This window comes from Hipposideros armiger, unplaced genomic scaffold (genome assembly GCF_001890085.2).
Source record: "Hipposideros armiger isolate ML-2016 unplaced genomic scaffold, ASM189008v1 scaffold_64, whole genome shotgun sequence".
Taxonomy (NCBI): domain Eukaryota; kingdom Metazoa; phylum Chordata; class Mammalia; order Chiroptera; family Hipposideridae; genus Hipposideros; species Hipposideros armiger.
Genome location: NW_017731414.1, coordinates 4,569,009 through 4,596,731, shown reverse-complemented (window position 1 = coordinate 4,596,731; position 27,723 = coordinate 4,569,009). Strand labels below are relative to the sequence as shown.

At 55.2% G+C, this 27,723-nt stretch overlaps 1 protein-coding gene across 1 annotated transcript in view; it reads left to right on the top strand.

Annotated features, from left to right (window-relative positions):
- The first annotated feature begins 8,379 nt into the window (after positions 1 to 8,379).
- GFRA2 (GDNF family receptor alpha 2) overlaps positions 8,380 to 27,723 on the top strand; it is a 99,157-nt gene continuing 79,813 nt past the window's right edge. The window contains exons 1-3 of the mRNA XM_019641849.1: positions 8,380 to 9,106; positions 14,238 to 14,552; positions 20,357 to 20,440. Of these exons, the coding sequence (XP_019497394.1) occupies positions 9,067 to 9,106; positions 14,238 to 14,552; positions 20,357 to 20,440 (439 nt within the window). The 5' untranslated portion in view covers positions 8,380 to 9,066. The remainder of the gene's footprint in view (positions 9,107 to 14,237; positions 14,553 to 20,356; positions 20,441 to 27,723) is intronic.

Sequence of the window (27,723 nt, the reverse complement as noted above, 5' to 3'; positions counted from 1 at the left end):
CTAAATCTTTATAGAATTAGACTTTACAGTGAAGAGCATAAGCCAATCTAGTTTGAATTAAAAGAACTTAAATGGCAAAAAAAAAAAATCCTCTGGTCAGATGTATCATTTTTTTTCTAAGGAGAAAAAAATGGAAGGAAAGGCATTCACGAGTGGGTCAGTGACACCCTAGTGAGTCCAGTAACAGGGGTAAGTGCTTTGAACCAGGTCAGTGATCCTGGCTTGAGTCCCTGTGCTAAGGTTGTATCAGGTAAGAGTCATCATTTCTTCCTTCCCTCCCTCCCTTCTTCCCTCCCTCCCTCTTTCCCTCCCTTGCTTCCTTCCGTTCTCCCTTTTTCTTCCTTCCTTCCACAAGCACTTACTGAGCACTTTCCATGTGCCAGCCTCTAATGACACAGGGATGAAGAGGACATAGGTCCTGTCCACAGAGAGCTTTGAGTTGAGTGAGACGTACAGACAAGAAAACAGGCATTTTCGGCGGAGTATGAAGAGCGCCGAGCTCTGGAGGCCTCGGTTCTCCCATGGAAAGGGAGTGCTCCTCGTTACCATGGAGCTCAAGTCACTAGACCAGCAAGAGCTGTCCCAAGCCGGTCACTGGGTGGGGGCTGCCTCTTCCTGAAGCAGGTGGGAAAGTGGCCCAGAATCACCATGGGACATGGGCTGCCCCCAAACGCCATGATTGCTTCTTGCAGCTGCAGAGTATCTCAGACATTTCAAGGTACTGTCACCTTCAATGTCTCCTTGATCTTCCTGCTCCTGTGTGAGGTGGGCAGGGTGGGGGGTATTATCCCAGAGGAGCTAAGGTGACATACATGGCTGGGGACAGAGCTAGTCAAAGCTATAACCAAGCCAAAGCTATAACCTGAACCCTATCCTGGCCTCTTGCTACCATGCCACACTTGCAGCTGGGGTGTTGCCCGGGAGCCAGGTAGCAAGAATGTGGAGAGACGGGACTGTCCCAGGGCTGGGAACATTGCAGAATCCTGAAGCTCCCACTGCTATCAACAGTGCAGACCCCCTAGTGCAGGCAGCCCCTCCCCTCCAGGGAGCAGGGACTCACCCATTTTGTAGTAGGGAGGCAGCAGGTGCCTCGACCCCTGGGAATGGCCCGTCCTGGAGTGGGCTTTGCAGATGTGATGACTTCTTCTCTGTGGTGACTTGGGTTGGGGAGTAGTAGGTGGGCAGGGCACCCGATGGCTTCATTAGGAGCAGCCTCTGCCTGCCCTGCTGAAAGCAAACAGTATCCAGAACAGGCCTGTGACCAGGGAGGTTGATGGCAGCTGGCTCTCCATGGGCACATGCAATCTGAGGGACTCATGGCGACTCCCCATAGTTCCCATCCTTGTGGACATAGGAGTCATGGGGAGACAAATTCCATCTTGGCCTAAGGAAAAACTCAATTATCCCAGCTGTCTGAGACTGTGGAATGGGGGCCCCAGGAAAAATAAGCACCCTATCCTGGGTAGTGTTTCTGTGAAATTGTTTTAGTTTTTACAATGAAAAAGTATTTAAGTTTACGTTTCTGAAGGATTTAAGCAAAGGCCACCTCACAAATAGGGCATTTGGAATCAGGTCAAACACCTGGGTTCAAGTCCTAAGTTAGCAATTCACTGACTGTGCATGATGGACAAGTCACTTGATGCCTGGACTTGAAGTTTTCTCATCTGCCCACCTCAGAGGCTGTGTGGGAGGCCTCAGCGAGACAGATTTATAGAAAAAGCTCTGTAAGCTGTTGAGTGCTCTGCCCCTGTTGGCTGTTTATTATTGTTGTCCTGGAAGGTTCCTTCCAACCTGAAGAAACTGAGGGCCCATGATGATTAAAATTTTACCATTAGCAATTCATTCATTTGGGTTACACATCGCCCCTCCCACTGGGAATAGCATAATTTCCTACTCAGGTGAGAGAGACAGGATAGTGAGAAAGCACTAGTGCGTGGGGATAGTGGGAGTAAGGAGAGAATGTTCTGAACGATGGGAATAGAGAGGTTCCCAGGACATGAAATCAGGGTGAGGGAGGTGGGCATGCTGGTAAATGTGGTTATGTGGCCAAACGCTGGATCAGGCCCAGGGAAAGCATGTCTGCTCAGAGAGGGATACTCTGGTCCCCATTTTCTGTCCAGAGCCCCCTGTGAGCTGCCTTCTAGACCCTGGAGACAGAGCTGAGCCCTTCAAGTGACAGTCCATCTCAGACCTAACTCCGATGCCCCACCTACCTTGTCAGGCTTGGCTAAATAAAGACACAGGCCCTATAGGGAGCCACTGGGGCTGAGAGCTCTCCTGGGGGCTCCCCATAGCAGGAGCTGGCTCCCCACAGCTTGGCAGAAACAATCACTGCCCCTCTCCCTGGATTCTACCTCTGACCTTGGGTAACCTGGCAGATCGCCAGTGCCTAAGAGCTGGGGTGGGTGTGGGTGCTCAGGAGAGAGGCCGTGGGGCTGTTCCAGGCAGCTGGGGTCTGCCAAGCACAGCGCTGGCACTAGGGCAACGCCAAGGCGTGGCGTGGCTGTTGCCGACACGGGCGGAGTGCAGTGTAGTCAGGGCCAGCGGGGAGGAGGCTTGACTGAGCTGGGATATTTTAAGCTGACAGTAGCTCACCAGAAGGGCCATTACCAGCCCAGCTCCTGAGGCCACTGGGGAGTTGTGAAGGGGACAGGGGAGGCGTGGGGGCTTCACAGCTTTCTCAGGACATCTGTCGCTTCTGGTGAAATAGGCGTTTAGAGAAACAGCCCTTCCTAGGCCCCTCCTGGATGCACAAAAAGGCAGTGCCAAAAATTGTTGGATGCCTTCTTCATCTCCTCCATGATTTTCTAGGAGGGAGAAAGCAGTGCTGGCTGATGGGTGCTAGGTTTCAGTGTGAAGAGCGAATAGCTCACGAGACCAGGGTGTAGGAGAACCTGCTTTTGAGTCCTGGCTCTGCCACTTGCTGGCTGCGTTGTGACCTTGGCCTCCTCATCAGCGATCCTCAAGCCTGAGTGTGTTCACTTGGAAAGGAAGGTAATTGTGCCCCGCCTTCCTCCCAGGATGTTGTGAGGGCTCCAGGCCAGAGAGGAAGTTGTGAAACCTTGAGGTGCTAGATCCAGTAGGGTGGTGCTGATAGCTTCCAGCCAGTAACCTCCATCTGCATTCCTGCCTCCTCCCCCTCTAATGGGCTACCCTGGGGCTGGGGGCTCCCAGGCCTGGGTGGGGCTGCAGAGAGGTCTCTGAGGCCCTGAGGAGTGGCTAAGTAAAGCCAGATTCCCACCTCCTTCGGTGCCTACCTCTAAAGAAAATGATGAAGCAAGAGAACATTGACTGAAATCAATTAGAGAAATCAATGCCCCTGAATGCAGTGGTATGCATTTCTTCCCTCCTCCTGGGCAGGTCCCACCCACCCTGCCTGGCAGCCCTGCTCTCTCTTTGGGAATCGGATGGTTTAGTTAAATCCCTGCTGGTCTCCATTCCAGCCAGAATGGACCTCCAGATCTGGAGTGGCCCAGTGGGGAGGGAATGTTGGTGAGGGGGTCAGCCTGCCATTAGGAAGGAGACAGAGGCTAGCCGGGGGCTGGGAAAGCCTGTGGATGAGCTGGGCCCTGTGGAGCTGTGTCTTGCCGGATAGGACCTTTTTAAGGCTCTAGACTTGAACTCCACGGATGAGGCCAGGCAAGGGCCACAGGATAGATAAAGAGAAATTAGAATTCTCTTGATGTCGTCACACTGCTGCTTTACAGGGGAGGGAGAAAGGCGTATTTAAGGTGTTCTGAACTGGGACGTGAAAATTTACAGCCCGGAGAGCCATCATTTAGCTTATTTACTCAGCTCACAGAAGTTACCAAGGTAGGACCCTGGGTCCCAACTGCTGGAGTTCAAACCTGGTTCTGCCACTTAAATATAACCTCAGGCAACTGAAATCACTTTTCTTGCTTCAGTTTTCTCATTTGAAGGAGGGCTATTAATAGTACCTACCCCATGGGGTTATTGTAAGAATTAAAGGAATATCAGTATGTATCTTGCCATAAAGTTGGCTACTGTACTTTTTCCAATGACAAAAGCCTCAGAGGTCTGGGCCGGTCGCTTTGTCCTGGCCTGGCCACCATCTAAGCAGAAGGCAAATTCCCTCCTCCCTGTCCACTGTGTCACATCTGTCGCCAACCTCTTGCTGGTTTATCGTCACAGTGCCTCTGACAGCCACCACCTTCATCCAGGGCCCCATCTCCTGTTTTGGGCCCTCATTGCCTTGGGCTGAGACTGTTACAGTTGCCTCCTACATGGGTCTCTTGTCTCCATCCTTCACAGAGTTGTCAGATCAATCTTTCTAGAACCCCATTCTCAGGTCATGTCACTCACCGGCTCAAAAACCTTCATTGGCTCCTAGGGGTGCAAGCCTGAAGCCTTCAATGCTTCAGTGCCCACTGTGCATCCCAGTTGGACCTCCCGGATCTTCTCCCACCTGTGGGCTTGCTTCCCCGCAACTCTTAGACTGTTTCTCAGATGTTTCTTACCGCTGTTCTTCTGCCTATGCTGCCCGCTTCTTAGATTGCCCTCTTCTGTGCTCAGCAACATTCTACCATCTTTGCGGTCCAGCTCAGATCCTGCCTCTTTCGGAAGTCCTCCTGAAACCCAGTGGGGCTTAACCCCTCTTTCCTCTCACTCGGCCCCCGTGTACCCTGGGGTTGCCCACTCTCTTCATGGGTACCTGACCTAAGTCTATCTGTACATGCTTCTGTGGCAAGGGTGGGCCTGCTCAGGGCGTATTCCCCACGGCCCTGGCACTGTGCTGGGGACAGAGATGGATCCAATAAGTTTGGGCTGGTTGATGGATTGTGGGAGGCCCTGGGTCAGCGGCTGTCCCATGGCACCTCTGCTTGCCAGCTCTGTGGCTCCTGAAACCTTCTTCTCTTTATTCCTGGTTGGTTTTGATCTCTGGGGCAAGGGAAAACCCTCAGCCCTTTGCCCTCCACCAAAGGAAGGGAAAGGATGAGATTTGGCTGGGAGTGGCACGAGTCTGGTCAGCTTACTTGTGCAGCTAATGCGTGTGTCTACTGGGGTGAGGCTGCAACCCTTTCCCCTTCTCATAGTCCTTCTTCCCTATCTCTGCTTCTTTACTGCTCTTGCCCTCCAGAGAATCCATCCCAGAAGACCATCAGGCCTTAGAGAGATCAGGGCAAAAGGAAGAAAGGAAAGGCCTCAACCAGGTATCCTCTTTCCTGTCCCTGCACATGACAACTCCTGGATCTGTGATGGGGAGGGCCTGTCTTGGGTGGGCAGGAGGCTCATGTACTGGTGAGCTCAGGGGCTGCTGGAACGGGCCCTTTAAGGTGGTCTGAAGGAATGCAGTACCTGAGGGCCTGTGAAAGTGTATCCGGGACGGAGGGCTTTTGCTTGCATCTGCTGATTCCCTTCTCCTGTGACTTCCTCTTTCAAGATCTCCTAGCCTCGATCCTCTACAAGCAGTCTCTATTTCCCTTGAACCCCCAGAGCCTTTCCTCTCTGCTTCTTGTTTGTCACTTAGGTTTTATGTCTTGTCATGGATTCCCAATTCTTCTTCTGGATTCCAGAGGAAACGGGTGACATTTTATGAACTGTCTATGAACTAGCTGCTCTGTGTACCGTATCTCATCTCATCTGTACCAGGTTGGTTTTTTAAAATCCCCATTTTATAGATAAGATAACTGAGGTTCCGCAAGATTAAATTGCCTATGACTAGTAGGTGTTCATCTGTGTTTCCTTTGCAGATCCTGGCACAGATCCCTCACACATAACAGACGCTCAGAAAATAACGGTGTGACACGTGAACTCTACCAAATCTTAGGGCAGCTCTGATGGAGGGTTACGGTTGGCAGAGAGTGGGATGTAATGTGAGAAGGAAGAGAGGACCCAAGGTCAAAGTACCCCACAGCCCCAACAGGCCGAGTGCTGGTCTGGCCGGCATTGCCCGCTGTCCTTATGAAGGCTGGGTGACCCCTGTGTCCCCGAAAAGCCTCCACCACTTACCTCCTGCTACCAGATTCCCCTCCGTCCACCTCAGGAAACTAGTGGGAGCCAACCCCTGCATGTCCATTGCTGCTTTCTCAGCGCCTTCTCTGAAAAGAGGGCAGGATAAAGCTCCCACATACAGAGCTTTCCTCCTTATGCCCAGCGAGGGTTAAGACATTTACAAACATTTTTGGAGGAGAGCGAGGGATGTACTGAGCAGTAATTGTGGAGCCTGGAGTAGAGCCCTTGGAGGAGGGAAAAGTTGAGTGGGATACAAAAACGTGGAGGTGATGAAGAGTGCCTGGGCCACTGGAAGGAGGGGAGCAGAGGGAGAAAGTTCATACATGCCAGGCTCCCAGCCTCTGGCCTGTGGTCAAGGACTACCCAGCAGTATAATTCCTGTCGGGTTTTCATCCTCTAACCTACACTTTTCTGAATTTTCTGAAACCCATTCCTTAAGTAGCCCAATTTTGGGGAAGAAGCCAGGAGATCTTGTCAGATGTTAACCGATTTCCTAGAACTGAAGAGATACGACAGGAGGGCAGCCCCGTGGGGGTTCACCCCAGCTCCAATCCCCAAGCTCTCTTGGCCCAAGTCCTCCACTAACCAGCTAGGGCCACGCCTCCATCAGACACCACTCCACGGCCGGGACAGGGTGGAGCGAGGGCCAACGCCCCAGGATGCGCCAAATGAGAGAGGCGTTCAGAGGAGATTCAGAGCTCTGCGTTCCCAAGGCAGGAAAAGCCGCGTTCCCGCCTAAATCCGCAAGATGGAAGTTGCTCCCTCTAGCTTTCCCACCAGCGAAAGCTGCTGGTTTTGTGAGTGACCCCTCCATTCGCGCCCAGGTCGGTTTCTAGCATTTACTCTTTTCCAGTCTTGCTCATTTAAAAATGCATCTAAAAAGGCACCACCAAGTACGCCTTAAGTGGAGCTCAGATCCGGTTTTGGGTAGGGCCGAAAGTTTACGAGGCACTGAGCGTACCCCACGCCAGCACACGGGGAGAGCGCGGCGCTGCATGCAGGAATGTGTGCGCCAGAGCCGAGGGGTGCAGGCAGCGCTAATGTATCTGAGGATATGTCAGGAGGGAGCGTGAAACGGGTGCCCTGCGTGCGTGGGTGTGTGTGTGCCCCCGCGTGTCCCCAGCCCCGCCGCCTCGCCCTTCTTGCCGGAACGTGTCAGCAACCTCACCTCTATTTCAGCCCCTTTCCCAGCCAGACGTTTCCTTTTTGGTGTTTCTGGGCGTTTATTGTAAATTCTGTGACTAAAACACGCCAGTAAGCCTGGCCCTTCGACAGATGGATCAATTGCCCCCTTCCAGGCTCGGGGAGGAGGACTGCCTCCGAAGCCTGGGATGCGAGGAGCTGCCCACTGCCCAGGAGAACTCCCCGGTGCCCAGCCCACTGCCGAGCGTGGGGCCGCGAGCCTCGCGCTTAGCCCTAGCCCGGGTAGTCTCTGGGCGCTCACGCCGGCGTGCGGTGCGAGCCCCCACCCGACCCATCGGCGTGGTTCGGGCAGGTTTGGCTGCCAGGGAGGCGGCGGTCAGGGCGCCCGGCTCGGCAGCCTTCTGCCAGCGCCAGGGAGGAGACAGCGGGGCAAGGGAGTCTCGAAGGGCTGCGACGCTAGGCGTGCGGGGGACAAGTGCGCCGCCGGCTTGCGAGGAAAGTTCTCGAGCTTCGCGTGGAGAGCACACGTGTATGTGTGCGAGGGGCTAGACCCGGGCCAACAGGCTGCACTGAGATGCTGGCGGCTGGCGTCCGAGGGGTCCTTCTTTTCCCTGGCGCCTCGGGGGAGACTCTCGGCTTCGGCTCCCCAGCCTTGGACGCAGCCGCACGCGGAGGGCGTAGCTCCCTCTCCAAACCCCAAACCGCCAAACGAGGTTTCTCTGTTGCCCCTCCTCCAACCCCCGGGATGGCTGGGGGTCCTGGACTCCACGCCCTAGAGCTTCCGCTGACCCTCCTCCGGCGTCCACAACTCGGTGGCCGAGGGGGCGGGGCGGGGGGGGGTAGTTGGAGAGCGCAGCCAGCCCGCAGCTTGGAGGGTGGCGTGTGGTGGGAGCGCGGAGGCTTTGGGGGGGGCTTGCGCTGCAGCCGGGAGAGCCCGTCCGTTTTCGGCCCAGGCGTCAGGTCAGTCCGGGGAACGGCGGGCGGCCGAGCTCTCCTTTCAGCTTAGCGTTCCCCGGCGCCACCGCCGTGCTCCGTGCCACCGCGGCAGAGTGTCGCTGCTCCGCCGCGCCCGCGCCCCGCGCCTCCAGTCGCCTGGGAGCCCCAGCGCCGAGCCCCTGGCGGAGGAGAGGGGCGCGGGCGCGAAAGCCGAGAGAGCCGAGGCGAGGGAGCTGCGAAGGGGGAAGGGGGCGGGTGGAGGGAGGAGCAGGAGAGAGGGCGAGGGGCGGGAGAACGGCGAGCGAGGGAGAGCTGGGGAGAGCGAGCGGAGCGCGAGAGCCAGAGAGCGGGCGGCAGAGGGAGGAAGGCACTCGCACGCCGAGGCTCGGGCACCAGAATTCCATTAGAAAAAAGTGAGCCGGCCAAGGGGTAGCGAAAGAAGGTTTTCGGAATCTTTCCTTCGTCTTGGAGAGAAAGAAGCGACTCCAGGCTCTCGTCCTCCAAGCTCTCGCTGGATTGCTCCCTGGCGCTGCCCCCATCGGTGGATTGCTTCCTATTTGCCTTTTTTTTTTTCTGACCCCCATCCTCGCCGATTCCTTCCAGCCCTCCACAGTCCCACCACCTCTCCCCCCACCTCCTCCGGCCCCTCCAGAGGCGCACAGGGGATCGGACCCACGGGGACCCGCGCCTCCCGGACCAGCAGAGGGACGGCAGACCTCAGGATCGCTGTCGGCTGGGAAGCAGACCGCCACAGATATACCTGTGCATTTGATTTTAGTGGGCAAGGGGGCTTCGAGAGGTGCCCACCGCCCTCCTTTCCCCACCCGCTCCAGCCAGAGGCGAAAATCGCAGGACTCAGGATATTCATCGGGTGGACTAGCTGGGATCTCCGCATTGGATTTGGGGCTGATTATCACTGCTTGGCTATTATTATTGTTATTTTTATTTTACCTAAGGGAGAAAGACAAAAAAAAAAAACACCCAAAAACCAAAAACCTGTGGGATTTATTTAACATGATCTTGGCAAACGCCTTCTGCCTCTTCTTCTTTCTAGGTGAGTACCTGCGGGCGGTGAGGGCAGCAGGTCCGCTGGAGCCTGGGGTGCCGCGCGGTGCTGCGCGTCCGGGCGCCAGAGAGCAGCCGGGGACTTGGGGATGGGGGGGGGGCGGCGAGCGGGGCGCCGGGGAGCGAGCCTGCCCGGGCGCTGCCAGCTGAGCGGGGCTGGGCGTGAGGCTGCGGGCAGAGGGCAGGAGTCGGGGTTGGCTGGTTACACGAGGGGATCTGTTAGGAGACTTAGAACGCCCAAGCCATCCCCGCATACACGCACGCACACACTCGTCATTCACACAACGATAGCACTCATTTCTCTCAAAATAATGGGCAACTTAAGAAAAAAAAATTCAACTCTTGATCTGGAAGAGAGGAGGGAGGGACAAGACTCGGTATCGGGAGAGAAAAATCCTGCCAGTCTGTCCTTTCTCGACTCCCCAGTCGATCGTGGTGGAGGGCGTGAGTATTTCTCCAGGAGCCCCTGGTTGGACATCTGTGAGGCGAGGGCTGGCAGCCATCCCTTACCTAACAATCAACCTCTGGAAAATGCACCCCGTTACCAACTCCCTGAACCTCTTCCTTCGGCTCTCCTCCCTGGTACACTTTTCAAGTTTCTCCCACCCTTTGCCCTCCTCTATGCCCAGGCCCAGCCACAGGGGTGGGCGGGAGTGGAGGGTTGTGAGTAGCGTTCTCCGCTTTCCTTTTCTCACCTCTGGAGGCCGGGGACCCTGTAACTGGTGGGAAGAAGAAGGAGGGAGGCCAAAGTTTGCTTCCTTGGGTGATGGAGGAGGAGGGCTGAAAAAGCCAGATCGGATGGGAGATTGCTGCTTATTCTGTAAAACCCCAAGGGCAGGGGGGAGGGGCTGCCTGGTGCTGGCGACCCGGGCAGTCTCTTTCCCACCCAGAATTCCCAACCCTTGTCCCCTCTTTTATGCTAGATGAAACCTCAGCGGCTTGGGAAGTTGGTATAGAGAAAGCATGCTGGGAGTGGAGGTGAGGAGAAGAGGGTGCTTGCAAGGCTGTGTGTTGACGAGGAGTCCCAGGCAAGGCTGCTGTCCTGGAGCAGGTGCTGGGTGATGTGTGTGTGTGTGTGTGTGTGTGTGTGTGTGTGTGTGTGTGTGTAAGTGTAAGGAGCACATTCTTGCTTTAGTGTGGGCGCTATTCCTACCACCCTGGCCTGCTGTGTAGCCAGTGGTGAGGCAGGCTGCCTAGCTGGGTCAGGAGTGCACCCTGTTCCTCTTGAAGGAGGGGAGAGGGGAAGGCCTGGGGAGGTAGGTGCTGGTCTCAGAAAGATGTGGGTGGTCTGATAAGTGCCCTCCTGACTAGGACTGGGGATTCCAGCCAATGTTGGTTGGGCCCTTGGCCCTGTCCACCCCTTTGTCCACCCCCACGAGTTTCCCAGGGGGCTTAGCCCTGCTCTAGGGTGTGGTCTCCACTGTTCTGCTGTCCTAAGCCAGAGGCAGCTTCTCAAGTGGGAGGGGCTGAGGGAGGAAGGTGGGTTGGTGTTCTGGGCCCACTGAGATCCTGTGGCCTTTCCCTGCAACCCTCTGCAAGTGGGCTCTTGTTCAGAAGGGGCTGCTATAAAACCTGACCTTTTCTCCCACTGGTTTGAAAACCCAGCTTTCTGGCACCAAGTAGAAAAATAAAATTATATTTTGTGGAAAAGCAGTCAGATTGCATGCTGCTGAGCTGCTCACACCCTAGGCCTGCAGGACTCCCAGGCAGCCGTGTCTTCTGAGCACCCAGGGTGGCAGAGAGCTGCATGGTTCCCTCGGTGATTTCCAGCCCCGACCCCCGTGTTGCAGGCAGGTTTCTCCCAGCTGAGAGGGCTGAGGATCCTCTCTGTTCTTATGGTACATGTGTAGGGGTGTGTGTGAGAGCATGTGCTGGTCAGAGATGCTCACCCTGGGGCATGCGACCCTGGGGGCTGAGTGGTGAGAGAAGGGGGTGAGAGCAGTAGAGGAGTGGGGTCAGCAGCCCCTTTGGTCAGAGCCCTTCAGTTCCTGTCCCTTGAGAAGTCCCTTTCCAACACTTTGTGAGGGGTTAACTGAGTGACCACAGGACGTTGAAAGGCTCTGGGTTAGGCCAGCCAAGAAGGAAGGGATAAGTTGGTGACAAGGAAACTTCAGCCCCAGGGCCCCTTTCCTGGCAGGAAGCCCATAGTTGGGAGTTGGTTGGAAATGCCATTTGGGGAGAGGTTTTCCTGGAGCTTGGGTTGGGGGCATGGTGAAGCATGTTCTCAGGAGCAGGGCCTTTAGGGTGCCCCCCTCAAGGTTCTGAGTGTGGTCTGGGGGTGGAGAGGCGTTTCTGACCCAGCCATCCTGACGTCCAGTGTTGACATGCCCATGGAGACAAAGAGATGGGGAAAGCTACTTGGGGTGAGGGTTGGAGGGTCCGGTCAGAGGGCCCACTTCCAACTGGCATCCTAGCTCTTGTGGGGACCTCCGTGCAGGAGGGTGGCTGTAGCTCTGTGTAGTCGCTTAGTCTCCAGTGTCTCTAGAAGCTCTTCCATGTGTCTTTCTTGATGGATCTGAGTTTTCTCCTGATCTAGAACTTGGAAACCACCACGATACAACATTCCGACCTTTACTCTCTCAGAATTCTTGGCCATGAGTTGCCATGATTTCTTTCTCTGGCTGGGCTTGAATGCTTCCGGGGGTCATGACACCAAGTAGAAGAGTCTGGGACAGGTGGCAATCAGGCAGTTTGGTGAGAGGATGCATGATCATCGCCTGCCCCAATCACATGTGCCAGCTGGCAGGATTGGGGAAGCCCTTGCTTTTGGCATAGGAGCCGGGATTCTGTAAGGATGATCTCTAGGGCTCTAGGCCCCACCTGTAGGGTAGGCAGGGCAAGTGTTCTTATTGTCCCAACCCCTTGGGCTAATATCCTGATTGTCAAGCTTGCTGAGGGTGCCCCTTTCTCAGTCTACCTCAGGCATAGTCAGTATGGGAGGTGAGAAGCCTGCTGGGATGCTGGGATGCCGGGAAGTCAGTGGAAAGCCAAGGACTGGGTTGGTCTTAAGGCTCCAGCTGGCTGGCTGGCTTGGCTAGGTGGAGGCAGCAGGTGCAAGTGAGGTGGGGTCAGCTCAGCTGCTCCTGGTGGCCCAGATGCACCAGGTCCTGCTCAGGGACCTAAGAATTTGCTGAATCCGGGAAGTAAAGCTGCTGCCTCGGCTTGGAGGGTGGACAGGGTCTGGGCAGATGTCCCACTGTCCGTGCTGGCGCTCCATGCTCGTTTCTTCTCGCTTCTTCAGCCTCCAGCTTTTCCTGTCCTGAGGCAGAGGTATGGTTGGTGGGCGAAGGAAATGTCTATTGCGCTGGCCCCCGAGGTTTTCTCCAGGCCTACCCCTTGCTCCTCTTCAGTAAGCCTCCTTCCCCTAGGAGCGGATTCCTTTCCCTCCTTGGCTCTTTCCTTCCGCTGGCTCTTGGCTCTTTCAGGAGGGACAGGTTCACAGTGCAGCGCTTTACCTCTAGGTGTCGCTGTCTCCCTGCGGTAGCTCCCCCCTGGGCGGGAAGGTGGGTGGGGGTGGGGGGTGGAGAAGGAGTGAAAAGTGGCCATTCTGAGTAGAGATGGGGAGATTCTGAGGAGGAGACTTCTGGCCTAGGATCATATTATGTTTTGGGGTAGGATGGAGTGGAGAAAGCTTTTGAAATCACTCCTTGGGTCTTGGAAAAGGCAGTCTTGGTTATAGGCCATGGTATGGGCTTTTTCTGGGGCAGGATCTGGAATGAGGGGCTTGGAGAGGACAGAAAGACGGGGAAGATGTCTATGATGGAGGAAACCATGTTGGGAGTTTGATTTTGAAAAGGTCACGTGGACCTCTTCCTGCCCTTCACCTCCGAATCTTCTTCCCTGATCTCCCCCCCTCCTGAGGACGGTGGGTTTGGACACTGGGGGTGAACGAGGAGAAGGGGGGACCTTCACTTTTGGAGAAGCTGGACTCCATGTATGAGACCGGGGCCGAGGAGCGATGCTCTTTCCCTTTTGCAATTGACTTAGTATTTGCCTTTTGGAAAGAAGAAAAACAGGGAGAGACAGAGGGCAAGACAGCTTCAGGGGAGGGTGGGAAGAGAGGAAAGAAAGAGAAAAAAGAAACAGGAGGTGACTGAGAGAGACTGGGAGATGGCTAGGGAGAGACAGAGGACAAGGCTATTCAAAGCGAGATGGGGATAGAGAGGTAGACTTCTTAGGAGGAAGTGAGAAAGAGAAAAAGTAAGATAGAGAAACAGGAAAAAGGTGGAGAGAGAGAGAGAGAGAGGGAGAGAGAGAAAATGGAGCTGCTCTCAGGCTTACCTGCTGCATTTTCTTGGGTGGGGGCCGGGGTGGAGATTGTCTGTGGAGGGCATGGTTTCAGGTCTTGGCTGCTCTGAAGCTGGACTGGGAGGCGTGGAGGGGCTGGGTGGGAATGTGGCAGCCCCTCCCTCTGGGCACACCTCAGACCATGGACAGGCTTGTCTCGGGGTCTTCTCTTTAAGTCTAGGAGCTCAGAATGAATAGGCTAGGGGTTCAAGGGGCCTTTTCAGCCTGTGTGTGACTTGAGTTGTCATCTCCCTTTTTTGGGCCACAGTTTCCTTAGGGTAAAATCTGGGGCCTGGACTCTGGCGTCTAAGGACCTAAAGGCTGTGAAAGTTAATTCCCTTCTGCTCCTTGGTGGACCTCTGGCTGATAGGAGGCGTGGGAGCTATGAATGTATTCCTCCCTCTGCACACGCCAGCAGGCCCTGTACCCTTGAAGCTCTCTGCTGCGGCTGTCACATTCTTCTCTGGCTTCCTGGCATCTTGGACTGCCTGTGGTCTTGCCCGAGAGTCTTCTGGCTTTACAGTGCTTTGCTTCCAGGTCTAGCGCACATGCTGAGGGGCGTGTGGTTGGAGCTGGAAGAGAACCCGATAGAGCCTGGGAAGAACGGCAGCTTGAGTTCTCCTTGGGGTTTGAGGAAGGCTGTTGGTTGTCTTGGGACCAGCAGCCCTTCCTGGGACCTGATCTGTTGGGAAAGGTGGCATTGAGTGGGCCTTGATGTGCTTTGCCGTAAATGGGTGTGAGGTTCCAGAAGGGCCCACCCCCCCCAGCCCTGCATCTTGGGTGGGAGACTGTGGTGGCCCTCACTCATGCTTGTCTTCCTCCCCACCACCCAGAGGAGACCCTCCGCTCTTTGGCCAGCCCTTCCTCCCTGCAGGGCCCCGAGCTGCACGGCTGGCGCCCCCCGGTGGATTGTGTCCGGGCCAATGAGCTGTGTGCCGCCGAATCCAACTGTAGCTCCCGCTACCGCACGCTGCGGCAGTGCCTGGCTGGCCGGGACCGCAACACCATGCTGGCCAACAAGGAGTGCCAGGCGGCCCTGGAGGTCCTGCAGGAGAGCCCGCTGTACGACTGCCGCTGCAAGCGGGGGATGAAGAAGGAGCTGCAGTGCCTGCAGATCTACTGGAGCATTCACCTGGGGCTGACAGAGGGTAAGCCTGGCGGGGCCGGGGAGGTGACTGATCTGTGTGTGTGTGTGTGTGTGTGTGTGTGTGTGTGTGTGTCACGCTGCGGTTCAGAGGGAGGACTAGGTGATGGAGTGACCTGGCCAGCTTTCTATTCCTCTCTGCTGGGGGAGACTAGATCCCCAGGAAGTAGCTGCCCAACCCAGGAGGCAGCTGAGGAAGAGAGAGGGTGAGGTGGTGGGAGGGGAACAAGGCTGGAGAAAGAAGCCGGAGCAGGAGTTGTGGGGAGAGGAAGTAAACCAGGGACCGAAGGACCTATGACCATGTGAAGTGGTCACAGGAGGTGAGGAAGAGTCCCGGGCAGATGGAGACGTGAGAACAGAGGAGAGAGAAGGGTGGACATGCAGAGCTGAACTGCCAGCCCGCCAGCCCTGTTATTCCCACGGTCCGCCCACCCAGCTGAGGGCTGGCCCCTCCCCGTTCTTTCTGCTCCCGGGAGGCCTGCGCGTGAGGAGGCTTCCTGACCCCATGACTGGCCTAGGCACCTTCTACAGAGCTGGGAGCAATGTGAAGGCAGCAGGTCCATATCATTCGGCAGTCCTGTCCCCTGGTCCCAAGGCGGAACCTGCATTGCCCCCCCACCCCCACCTGCCACAAGACCACCTCCCCTAGGTTCTTCCCCTGCAGACTAGAGTGTAGACGATTTGCATATTCTATAGGAGGGTTGGCCACCTGGGTCAGACGTCCATTTATTTATTCAACAACTGTTTGAGAGTTTACTGTCTGCTAGGCCTTGTGGGAACAGTCAAGAACAAGCTGGGGCTGCCTCTGCCTTCATGGAGTTCATAGTCTGGGGGTGCAGATAAGTGAGGGGCTTTCTGCATTTGGTGGTGTGAGTGCTGCCGGAAGCACTGGGTGCTGTGGTAGCACTGAGGGGCATCTAACCCCTTGTTACAGAACCCAGAGAGCCTTCCTGGAAGAGCCAGCCTCCCAGCTGAGAGTAAAGAGTGTGGTGCAGTTACATGGTGAAGGGCTATGGGAAGCATGTGAGAGGTACAGGGAGGGCTGGGTAAAGGCCTGCATGGGAGAGAGCTGAACTCACTTACACACCCGCAGGTGACTCAGTACCTGGAGGGGGATGGGGCGGGGCAGGGGTGAGGAGAGGTGGGGGGCACGGGATCTGGTGGACAGCAGGGAGCCTTGGATGGTTTTAAGTGAGATCATCCTGGAGCTCTGCTTCAGGACAATGCTCATGTGGTTCCGTGAAGAGAGCAGACTGGAGAGACTGGAAGGTACTCTGTGACACAGGCCAGGAATCATGGCGGCTGAACAAGGATGGGTCCAGAAAGCAGAAGGACCCAAGAGCTAGGCAGGAGGTAGAACCCACAGATCTTGGTGAAGGGAGTGAAGAGTCATGGAGGGACCCTGTTTCTGTCTTGGGAGACTGGATGGGTGGTGGGGCCGGTCACAAGAGCAGCAGAGGTTTTGAGTGGGGGGGAGGGCAGGGAGATGATGAGTTTATTTGGGGTCATGTGCCTCATTGGCCATGCCCTGCAGACAGCTGGGGGTGCAGGGCTGGAGCTCAGGTGACATAGAGATTTAGGAGTTGCCAGGAGCCTGTAGGTAGGAACCAGGGCCAGGGGAGTGGGTGCAATCACCCTGGGAGGGGAGCAGGGACACAGCCCCCAGAACCACCAACATTTAAAGATGGGCAGGCGAGGAAGGGGGGGCCTGCAAGGGTGACTGAGGAGGCTCAGGGAGAGGTGGGGGGACAGCAGGAAACCTGGGAGGAGCTCACTCTCAGAAGGAAGGAGTGTACCAGCCTCCAGTACTTTAGGTCCCGTGGGAGAGAGGGTGAAAAAGTGTCCCTGATGCCTTGGGGTCGAGCTCGTTAGGTGGCTGGGGGCAGTAGCCTGGTTAGGGAGTGAATGAATGTGGACAACGACTTGTAGAATTTTGGTGTGAAGAAGAGAAAACAAAGGATAACTTTTTTTTTTTTTAAGATGTGAGAAGGTTGAGCAGTTGAAATTCTAAAGCACTACAGTAGTGATGGAGGTGCTGAGGTGAAGGAAAGAGGGGTGCTCTGTGGATAGTGCCTGGGCGAGGGGAGGAGGTGATCTCAGGGAGGGGTTAGCCTTAGGTCAAAGGAGCAACCCCGCTCCAGGTGCTGGAAAGAAGGTGGAAATGGACCAGGTATGGAGGGTGGATAGCGAGGGGTTCCTGACCCACTGTGGCCAAGGTAGTTCAATTATGCCCTGAATATAGGAATAAGACTTGCATATAATTATTAATAGTATCACCACCATTAATGACAAAGTGATTCTTCATGAATCAGGTGGTCACCCTCCCTCTCCATTTCTGGCAACCTCAAAGTCCTAGAACTGGAAATGAGTAAAGAGAGGGTTCCATGCACTTTGTTCTCTGTGTGTGGAGCTGTCTGCGCCCCAGGCTGACTCTGTATTGCACAGAAAATTAAGGTCCCTGATTCAGGGAGCAGGGTTGTTTAGTTTCTTGTTTTCTTTCCTGCGGCTTTCCGTTTCAACCCAAGGGAGATTGGGCAGTAGGTTGGGGTGGGCGTGCTGTGTGCTGTGGAATGCAGAGGGGAGGGGACAGAAGGACTGCCAGCCAGAAGGACTGGGTGGGCCACCTGGGAACCTTCCCATCTGATGGGCTCCCTCTCACATCACCGCATTGGAGCACAGAGGACCTTCTGATCATACCTGGGGCAATGAGGTGTTTGGATGATAACAAGCATAATGTGTGTTTATGCTGTGGACTGCCCTGTGGTCTTGAAGTCCGTTTCCACCCAGGAATGCCAGGGTGGAGATGGCTCAGTTCCAAGTCCTGAGATGGTTTGTTGGTTCAGTTACTCAACAAACATCTGTTAAGCACCTAGTGTGTGCTTCAGAGGGTGACAGCATGAAGAAGCCATGGTCCCTGTGCCGGCCAGCATACAGGCTGGGAGGCCCTTCCCCTGGGCCCACTCTAGAATAGCAGACCTCCAGTTTTTCTCATTCCTCAGAACCCTGCCTCCTCCCTGGGTCTTGGGGGCCAGAGGAAGTTTCTGCCCAGGGCTGACCAGGGGAAGCCAAGAGGCCTTTGAAGAGCAGGTAATGTTCCTGTGAGTGACAGTATCTATCTGAGAGTTAGTTATCCAGGTCGTGGGGGAAATGGTCCACCTAGCGCTTGCTCCCTAGTCCTTAATAAACCTAATAACCTGGCTTGGGCCTGGGTGGGGTGGGGGAATCGGGAGAGACCTCTGTGGGTCTGGACTTTGATTCTTGGCTTCTCCTTGACCCCTGCTGGTGCGTGAAAGTCCCCTGGAGAGCTGGCCCCACACCTCTTCCTCTGCCTGAGGCTGAGGCTCTCAGCAAGTGGCAGGAGACGGTGGTGGCAGGAATGTGGCCTCTACCGCGCTCCTAGATGGTCCCAACAGCAAAGGACCTAGAGATATTTGGTCCCACTCCTGTTTTGATGGGGAAGCTGGTGTGCAGGGAGGTGAGGTGGTATCACAGCCAGCTAGTGGTGGGACAGGCCCCTGACTTCTTATCCGGCCCCTTTACCCTGACCTGGGGGAGGTCCCGTGGCCTTGGGCCCATCTTCCCCTTTCGTTGTCACCACCACCATCACTGCCGGTCTTTACAAGGTGAGGCTGTTACTGTTGGCTGCATGGGGAACTTGAGGCCAAGCTCCTTGCCTTCTCCAAAGGCGATGCTGAAGTTCAGGGTCGCCCTGGTTCTTCAGATGTGAAACACCAAGGCCTCTCCCGTATGTCCTCTCCCGGGGCATGGCCCAGGAGCCTGATGTCCTGATTTGGCTTCAGTCTGGCTGCCGGGGATGCCTGCGTGGCCAGGCCTTGGATTTCCCACTGGTGAATTCTGTTGACTTAAATAGGATGGGCCTTTCCCAGCCAGTCCTGGGATAGGCCGTTTCCCCCCAGAGATCCCCTAGCTAATCGCACTGGCTGATCTGTACCCAGGTGCAGAGCTGTAGCAGATGCAGCAGGGGAGGACAGGCCCTGCTCTGGGCCAGCAGTCCAGCTGGTGGAAGACTGGTCCTGTGAAGCGCGAAAGCACAGCAGTACTTGTTTAAGAACAGTGTGGCTTTAATAACACTTTATTTTTGGAGACAGCCTTCATAGTGATGAAGTACTAGACTCTGTAGCCAACTGCCTGGGCCTGAAGGCTGGCCCTGCCACTTTACAGCTGTGTAACCTTGGGCAAGTTACTTCGCGTCTCTGTGCCCCCGTTCCTTATCTGTAAAATAGGGAGACTAATGGACCCCACCTCACAGAGACATTAAGAGGATTAAATGAGTTAGGACATCTAAAACACGTTCAATAGGGTTGGCGCATGGAAAACACAGTGTCACATCATTTTTATTATACAAGTGCTTCCTGAGTGCTTATGTTATTTGGCCCCAACAACTAGCACTGGCTGGTGACCCCACCACAGGGAGTTTCTCCAGGGTCGGTGGGTAGAGTGGAGGACGCTGAGATCATACAGGTCCCATGGGGAAGGGGGGGTTATAAACCGGTCTGAAGGAATGAGGAACGTTTGGATCAGGTCAATCGTCAAATACCAATCGGGTACCCATTGTGCGTAAGGCTGTGTGTTGGGTGTTGTAGGGCATGAGGTTGTACTGCTATGAGGTCAAGTGAAGGGCGGGGTCCTTTCTCCAGGGGGAAGGCACTTCCCATGTTATCTGGGGGTGTATGCCCTTTTCGGGGGGTCTGCCAATATAGCAGACAGACGCCTTGCTCTGTACCATCTGAGTGTTGGTAAGGCCTTCAGTCCTAGCCTCTGGATGACCTCAGGGACCTGGCTGACCAAGCCGCCCACAGACGGATTCCCAGGCCTGCTTCTGGATGGCTGGCACCTTGCTGCAGGTTGCCCCCATGGGTGCTGCCCACGTGGGCTCCCCTCGGCAGGGGCTGCCTGCCATGGCGCCGGGCCCTGGGTGGGTGGGAGACAGGTGTGTGAGATGGGTCATCAGTGTCTCCTCTGCCCCTCAACACACACGCGCAGCCTGAGTGATTATTCATTGATTTCTTCTCACAGTAATGTCTCAAGAGCATATTTCCTTTCCTGTGAGGTGTTGGCAGAGGGGGCGGGAGACCACTGAGGCGGTGGAGGCTCTCTAGGGCAGCCCTGTGCCGTTTATCTCCTGTCGCTCCCTTGCTGTTCCTTTCGCCGAGCCCCTGACGCTCTCAAAGTCTCCAGGAGAGGCCTGAGGAGCCAGCAGGTGGTGGTGAAGACAGGCAGGGAGTGTAGGAGGGGGTCAGGCTCACAGGAGCCGGGGATCAGGCCTCTGCTGAGCCGACCGTTAGCCCTGTGTAATTCTGGTGTCATGATGGGATGCAGAGAGGATAGCCTGTCCTCTCAAGTGGCCTGAGCAGAGCCAGCCTGGTGTGATGGGAGAGAATGCCAGTGTGAGGGCAGGGAGACCAGAGTCTAGCTCCAGTGCTGCTGTGAGTAGCTGTGTGATCTCAGGCAGTTTGCTTCCCCTCTCTGGGCCACCTCTGAGCCCTCTCTTGTGAAATGATGATGTTGTATTGACTGGTCGGACCTGGTCTTCCGCAGGCTATCATGGTCTGCCTCCCCTTTGCCTTCTTTCCAGAAGCATTTGGAAGTCCTTAGAAGAGGGCTAGTTGTGCTGGGAAGTCACGAGAGTGAGAGAGAGGGATTAGGCAGCCTGACCCGCTCTGGGGGACCATCTATTCTAGCTGGAGGAAATACCTCGCCTATGCGACATGACCAACATTTCATTCATAACTTGTCCATTCACTTTGGGAAGAGGGCACTCATGCCTGACGCTGTTCTCTCTTCCAGGTGAGGAGTTTTACGAGGCCTCGCCCTACGAGCCGGTGACCTCGCGCCTCTCAGACATCTTCAGGCTTGCTTCAATCTTCTCAGGTAAGTGGGCTTGTGCTGGGGCCTCGCTGGTTCTCCTCGGTGTGGCAGGTGGATAGACCCCTGGGCTTGGCTCAGGTGTCCTGCAAGCCACTTTACATTTCTGAGCCTCCCGTCCTCATCTGCAAACCGGGAGACATAACACTCGCCCCAAGGCTGTATATGGAGTGAAGCAGTTATGGGAATTGCCTAGCATGAGCCTGCCACGCCGCGGGTCTTGAATCCGAAACTTGACATCCCTCTCTTATTCTGTCACCTGTTTTTGCCCTACTGAGTCCTTTCCAGTTCCCCAGCTCTGCTTTGGAGCTCTTTTGCTTTGGTTGAGTTGCGCAAGCTCTTTGGGCCTCAGTTGCCTCAGTTGTGCAATGGAGAGGTTGTCATGAGCTCTGAATGAGCCAGCGGTTGTAAAGGGCTCAGCATGCTGCTGGGTGAGTGTTCAGGAAGCGTTAACTGTGTCTGTTGGCATTAGTGTCACTGTCATTCATTGTGTTCTGGGTTCCCCACTCCTATGAGGGCTCCACTCACTCCTTGCACCCCAATGAGGAGTTCTCTTAGGAAGAGCTCTGATCCCTGGTCACTCCCACCCTGTCTTTCCCCAGAGTGAGAAGGCTCAGGCTGAACTTCAGTTTTGCTTGCCACAGTCCACAGGTGGGACCCCGATGAGTTTTTTGGTTCTTCTTCTCGGCCTTGTTCCCTCTGCATTTGGGGGACCAGGGGACAGCCAGTTCCTGCCCGGGCGCTGGAGAGAGGCTTCTGATCTTTAGAACTGCTCTGTGGGGGATGAGGGTGAGCTCTTCCTGGAGTAACCACTGGTGCTTGAAGGTGGCAGGGTGGGCTTGTTCCTTGGGACCCCTGTGTTATAGGGTCCCGGGTTTCCAGATGGTTTGTGGCAGTATCTGAAGTCCTCTGAAGTTCCTTTTGCTGTAAACCAGGGTTTCTTAACCGCACCACTATTGACATTTTGAGCTGGGTCATTCTTGCAGGAGGAACCGTCCATCTTGTGCATTCTAGGATGTTTGGCAGCGTCCCTGGCCTCTGCCCACTGGTGCCAGTAGCGCCCCCTCCCCAAGTTGTGACAATCCAAAATGTCTGCAGACATTACCTGGGGGCACAGTCACTGCCAGTTGAGAAGCAGTACCCTAAACGGCGACACAAAAGATTCCCCAGTGAAACCCTAAGCCCTTTCAAATGAAGAATTCTCTAGGAGAATGTTGCTCAAGCTCCCCTCCCCCCCATTATTATCCCCCTAAGGAGAAAACTTAATTCTCTCTAACTAGAGAAATACTGTCTTAGTCTGCTTGGGCTGCCATAATAAAATATCATAGACTGAGTGGCTTAAACAGCATAAATCATCTCACAGTTCTGGAGGCTGGAAGTTCAAGGTCAAGGTCCGGGAGAGTTTGGTTTCTGGTGGGAGTTTTCTTTCTGATTTGCAGGTGGCCACGTTTTCACTGTGTCCACACAGGGCTGGGTGGGACAGGAGAGTTGGTGGAGGGTGGGAGGGGGAAAGAGAGAAAGAGAGAGAGAGAGAGAGAGAGAAGGAAGAGAAGGGAAGGGAAGGGGAGGGGAGGGGAGGGAAGGGAAGAGAAGCGAGATATCTTCCTCTTCTTATGAGGAGCCCTATTAGATCAGGGCCCCACCCTGATCTAATATGACCTCATTTAACTTTACCTCCTAAAAGCCCTCTCCAAATACAGTTACATACAAATACAACTCTTTGAGGAGCACAATTCAGCTCATAGCAAATGCCAAGGAATAACATTTTCTCAGACAAAGTTGAGTTTTGGAGGGCCACAAACCATTGTAATATCTACTTTTTGCTGAATCAAGTTTTGTTCCCTTGAAAATGCATGTCTAATGGGTTGGGATGAGACAATACGCATGCACCTGGTGGGAGAAATCCTGGACCCACCCTGAGAGAGGAGGCACTGGTTAAGCGGTGGCCATTTGGGCATGCCCATTGGCTTGGTGGTGGTGGTGAATGGAATGAAGACTTCAAAGTTGGGTGTTGAGCACCCTGCCCTGGGCTCTACCATCACAGCCCCTTGGTGGGGTAATAGCAGAGATGTTTGGCTCAGGGCAGGTTTCCATCTGGCTCTGCCTGTGGGCCCTGTGATAATTCTGTGATAAGCCTTGCCTATCTGACAGGGCTACACTGGATGAGGGGCTGACTGAGGTTCCTCCTAGTACACACATTCTGATTCTCACATTTCCTGATTTGTTTTGGATAGAAATTTGCCTTGGACTACTGCTTTGAGACAGTGCTTGGGGGCACAGATGCAAGTGGAAGGTATGGTTGACCTGTGGATGCTATGGTGGGGATGCCTTCTTGGCTCCGATGTACCCATTTGCCACCCTACTAGTAGCTCAGGTGCCAGTTGAGTACTGCTGCATAGGCGGGAGCCATTGGGTTTACCTCCAGTAAAGAAATAGCTTTAGCTTGCTCCATGGGCTGAAGGTCAGAGGTCCTCATCTTAGCCAGGCCCGTGCTGCTTCCCAGACTCACATTAAGTATCTTCTTAGCAGAAAATCTTTACGTAATGGACTTGACACTCTGTGCGACAAGGGTGTTGACAAGACAAATGAGGAAATTACTGGGTCTGCAGCTCACTGAATCAACTTCCTTTACCTGCTGCTCAGATGGAACTGGGCGCACACAACCCTGGGTCCCTGGTCTCTGGAGACTGCTCCTCACAGTGAGGACAAGACTTCAGGGTCTGTGACAAATCCCTCCTCATTGCTCCTGGTGATGTGCCCTAGAATTGGTGTATGGGCAGCTCTGCCTGGGGAAACTTGGGTGCATAGCTGGGTGGGGAGGCCCTGGCCCTGCTACCAAGAAACCAAGCGGGCCATGGTGAGCTCAGCAGTGACAAGGCTGGCTGGGGAGCTGGGAGACCTGGGTTCCAATGCATTCTCTGCCACAAATCAGCTGAGGGGCTTGGTCAGGTCACTTCCTGCTCCAGACCTTACGTTTCCTTTCTGAAGAAGGAAGACATGGGTTTAGAGCAGTATTCCCCAACCTTTTCCCATCAGGGTGCCTAGACAACAGCAGTATTGTTTGGTATACTAGGGTGAGCAGAGCAGCTTGGAGCTCAGGCAATCACAGGCCCTTGCTTGGCTGCCCTGTGGGCCAAGGGGTGAGTATCTGGCAACACGTGTCACCGCCTGTAGCTTCCTGACTGGGCAAGACTGGGCTGGGTGACCCAAGATCCTGCACTGATGCTTTGGGATGATAAGGTTGCCGCCCTGTATTTGGCTGTATGCTGCCCTTCCACCACCTCTGTGTGGAAAGACTGCGGCAGGGAAGGCTAGAGTTTTGGTGGCCGTCCTCTAGGCACACTGCCCCCACTTGGGGCCCCAGAGACTCCGAGAAGGGTGCTGTTGTATCTGGGGGGCTCAGTTGCTACTTTCCCTTTATCATCTGCTATCTGAGAATTTGAAGCCCTGGTGCAGGGCCTCCGAGAATGTGTGTTCTTTATCTCTGGCCTTCTCTTTCTGCTGGGGTTCTTGGAAAGTCCCACTGGGATTCTGTTGACAGAAAGCTGCCAGGATTTCCCCAACACTCTGGACACCAGATACCATGGGGGAAGGGTGAGTCCTCCCCGCCTCTCTTTCTAGTTCAGACGTAGGCCCTGGCTCAGTGACTGGTTCTGAGATTCCTGGTGTCCAGTTAGTCCCAAGTCCAAGGCCAGGAAGAGAGGTCTGGGTCTGCCCTGAACCACAGCGACAGTGGTTGGAGGCATCCAATGTCCTAGCCTAACCTTATAGATGGGACAGAAGAGTTCATAGAGAAGTGAGGTTTGTCCTGGTTCAAGCAATTCAAACTGCCCTTGAAAACACGAAATGGAGTATTCGGTACACCAGTCCCACCTGGTACATGGGACTAGCGTGGGCCTTGAGCCACCCAGCTCTGGGTTTGAATCCTGACTCGTCCACTTACGGCTGTGTGATCTTGGGTCTTACTGTGGCCTATTGGAGCTGTGGTGCTCATGTTTGTCAAGTGGGAGTGTGATACCTGCTAATAAGGCTGGTAAGGAGAATTCAACGAGGGTAGATATAGGCAGAGTGACAGTGAGTCGTCCTCTGTCGGCTAAGTCAAGGCAGGGTACCTTCTAGAGGGGATACTGGGGCGGAGGAGCTAAAGGTGAGAGTGCTTCTGTCCCCAGGTGCCTATGACCGTGTGAATACTGAATCCCAGCTGGTCCTATGTGAGGAGGCAGGAGAGGATGGAAAGAGGCGGAGAGAAGAGAGAAAGGCTTCTTAGGGAAAGAAGACACTGTCCGAGTAGAGGGACGTGGAGGGGCGACGTGGAGACTGAGGGAAGCATGAATGCCCCATCCACCTGGAGGGAGGCCAGCAAAGTGAGGATGAAAAGCCTTGGCGGGCCAGGCAGTGGTTTTCCTCACAACCACAGGCCCTGCCTGAGGGAGAAGTGACAGGCAGATGGCCTCGGCGGGGCCGTCAGCAGGCGCTGCCTTGGCAGCCTTGGTGAGGGGCGGGGGCCTCCGGGCCTCCAGCATCCAGTGCAAGCGTTGCCAGATGCCTGGGTATGAGACATATTTATGCCAACATGTCTTTTCTGTAGCTGGAAGGGAACTTTGAGATCATCCAGGCCGGTCCCTTCCCCTGACAGGAAAGGAAACTGAGGCCCAGGGAGAAGGTACAGACGTAGACCAAGGTTCGAATCCTCGTTCCGCCCCTGCCCAGTGTGTACCTCAGCAGCTGCCTCACTTCTAAGCCCATTTCCTCTGGCATAACATGGGGCCGATAGAAACCCCTGCTTCTGGGGTTTTGTAAGGACTACGTGAGATATAGCGGAGATGTGCTTGACCTCGTGCCTGGCGCATTGCACTAAACCATGTAGCTATTAAAACTTCTTACGGAATGATTACTCAAGGTCAAATGTCAGGCTGTGGTAGGGTTGGCCTGGACCCCGGCATTTGGGAAACACATGCCTTTGGTGATGTGAGCCTGCCTCCCACCCATGAGAGTGCTGGGTGGGGGCTGGAGTGGGAGGTGACTGAGTGGTTTTCAGGGCACAGTGGGACCCCAGAGCCTCTGCTGAGCTGCTGTGGCCTTTGTTGCTCCATTATGACTGGGTAGGGGTACGTGGAGGCTGGCGAGAGGCTGGGCTTGGGGCCTTTTATGGGGTGAAGGAAGAAGAGATGGTAGTGTCCACCTCAGTTGGCAAGTAAGCCTCTGGGTGGGCCATCTTGCTTGGATGGAGCCAGGAGAGGCCCAAAGATGTTCTTGTTGGAGGCTCAGGTGGTCCCCTTTTGGGGGGCTCAGGAGAGGAGAGAACCCTACCCCTGTCAGGAAGCCCTGCAGTTGGCCCCTGCGAGGTGAACCCCACCCTGCCCCCTTGTGCCATAGTACTTTGTCCTTTAGCACGGCACTCATCGTCACGTGTCAGAGGCTTGTGTAGGATTGTGGGTGTTAGTCTCTGTGTCAGTGCTGTGCCCCTAATACAACTCCATGGAGGGTCCTGGCATAATGGGTAGAGCGTGGACTCTGAGGCCTGCTGGTCCTAGTTTTGAATCCTGGCCTTGCTCCACCAGCTGGGTGACCACAGGGTAGGCCACTTGACCCCTCTGAACCTCATTTTGACCATCTGTAAAATGGAACAGTTCAGCCTGCCCTGCAAGGATTGGCGACGACGCTTGCACAGCTCCTAACATGATGCTGGAGCATGGGAGCACCGGGACGGTGGCCGCAGGTGGCGCTGTCAGGGGCTGATGGTTTAGTGCGAGGTGTTCGGCCTGCACAAGGAGAGGTGACAAGGAGGTCCAAGCAAGTCTGAGGTGTCCCGTGTGTGCTATGGCACAGGAGTACCTGAGGCTGAGAGAGGGGAGATGCTGGCCCCGTGTTCATAAGTGCCCCTGGGGGGTGGGGCTTGGGGTTGGGTCTGTGTCTGGAGAACACGTCTTGCTCAGTAAACAACTGAGTGCTCAGTGGGTTCCACATAGACACAGCTTTAAAGTGAATCAGACCCATGTCCTCACTGTCCCTTGGGGCTAGCAGGCACCCACTTAGACACCTACTAAGCCGTTTATTGTTGGTGGCGGCATAGACAAAGTGCTGCCCCGGGAGTCCAGGGGCGGCTGCAGCTGGCAGTGTCTGGGGAATCAATGCAGTCTTGGCAGAGGAGAGAGTGGGATCTGGGAATGACAGCCCTGGCAGCGTCATGGCTCGGAGGCCTGGCCAAGCTCGGGGTGTTGAAGGAACCACACGTCTTCTGAGCCTTGTGGGCTCAGAGGACACTGAATAGAGACCCTTCTGGCAGATGGGAGATTGGTCTCTCTGGGGTCTCAGGAGTGCCCAGGACTGCTCCAGGACGGAACTCAGGGTTACTACTTGGCTAGGGGGCCCAGGTCCCTGGGGAGGGACTGAGATGCCCTTGGGTGGTGGAGGGCTTCAGTCCCTCATGAAGGTTGCCTTAGTGGTCGCTCATGAAGGTGGGGGGGGGGAATTGGATCTGGCTTAGCTCTGCTGGGTGCCTAGGGGGCCCCTCCCTTCCCTGATTCCACTACGGTGTGCCTGAGCCTTTGTGCCCCTAACCCCGTCTCCCCTTGGGTTGCAGAAGACTGGCAAGCGAGGGCTTTACCAATTTATCAGGTTGGTGGGTGCGTCGTGGAGACCCCATCCTGTGGCAGCCCCTGTGAGGAGGTGGTGGTGGGTGTGGGCATGGAGGGCAAGGGAGGACCTGAAGGAACAAACCGCCTCTCTCCCTGCCCCACTGCATGGTGGCTCAGGCGATAAACGGCTTATCGTCAGGTTGTCTCTCTGAGCCAATGCAGAAGCGTGCCACTTAAATTTCAAAATTACATTCTTCTTCTAACATTTGTCAGAGACTCTGAGTATCAACGAAAATTGGGCTTTTGCTGCAGCTTTGTCATCTCTTACACCTTCCCTTTTAGGGAGAATTCGTCAGATGGCCAAGGAGAGGCTTGGGGGGTGGAGGAGAGAGGACTGTGGGGACAGGGAGATGCGAAGCATCTGGGTGGATGGGGCCAGGGGACCAGTGAGTCTCGCCCTGCTGAACAGCAGGTAGGAACAGCTTCCACCTCTTGGGGTGCTAAGGCGTCTGGGGGAAACTGGAGAAATCTGCATTCCCCCTTCCATGTCATTTCCGCCCCCTCTCCCATCAGTGCCCGGAGACCCCAGGCTCCTGTCACTGGGTAGAAGGATTTGCTCACGCTAAGGTGTGAGCAGGGCATTGACGTCATATTGGGTAGCCTTTGTGTCCAAGGTAAAAATTGCTATATATATATACATATATATATATA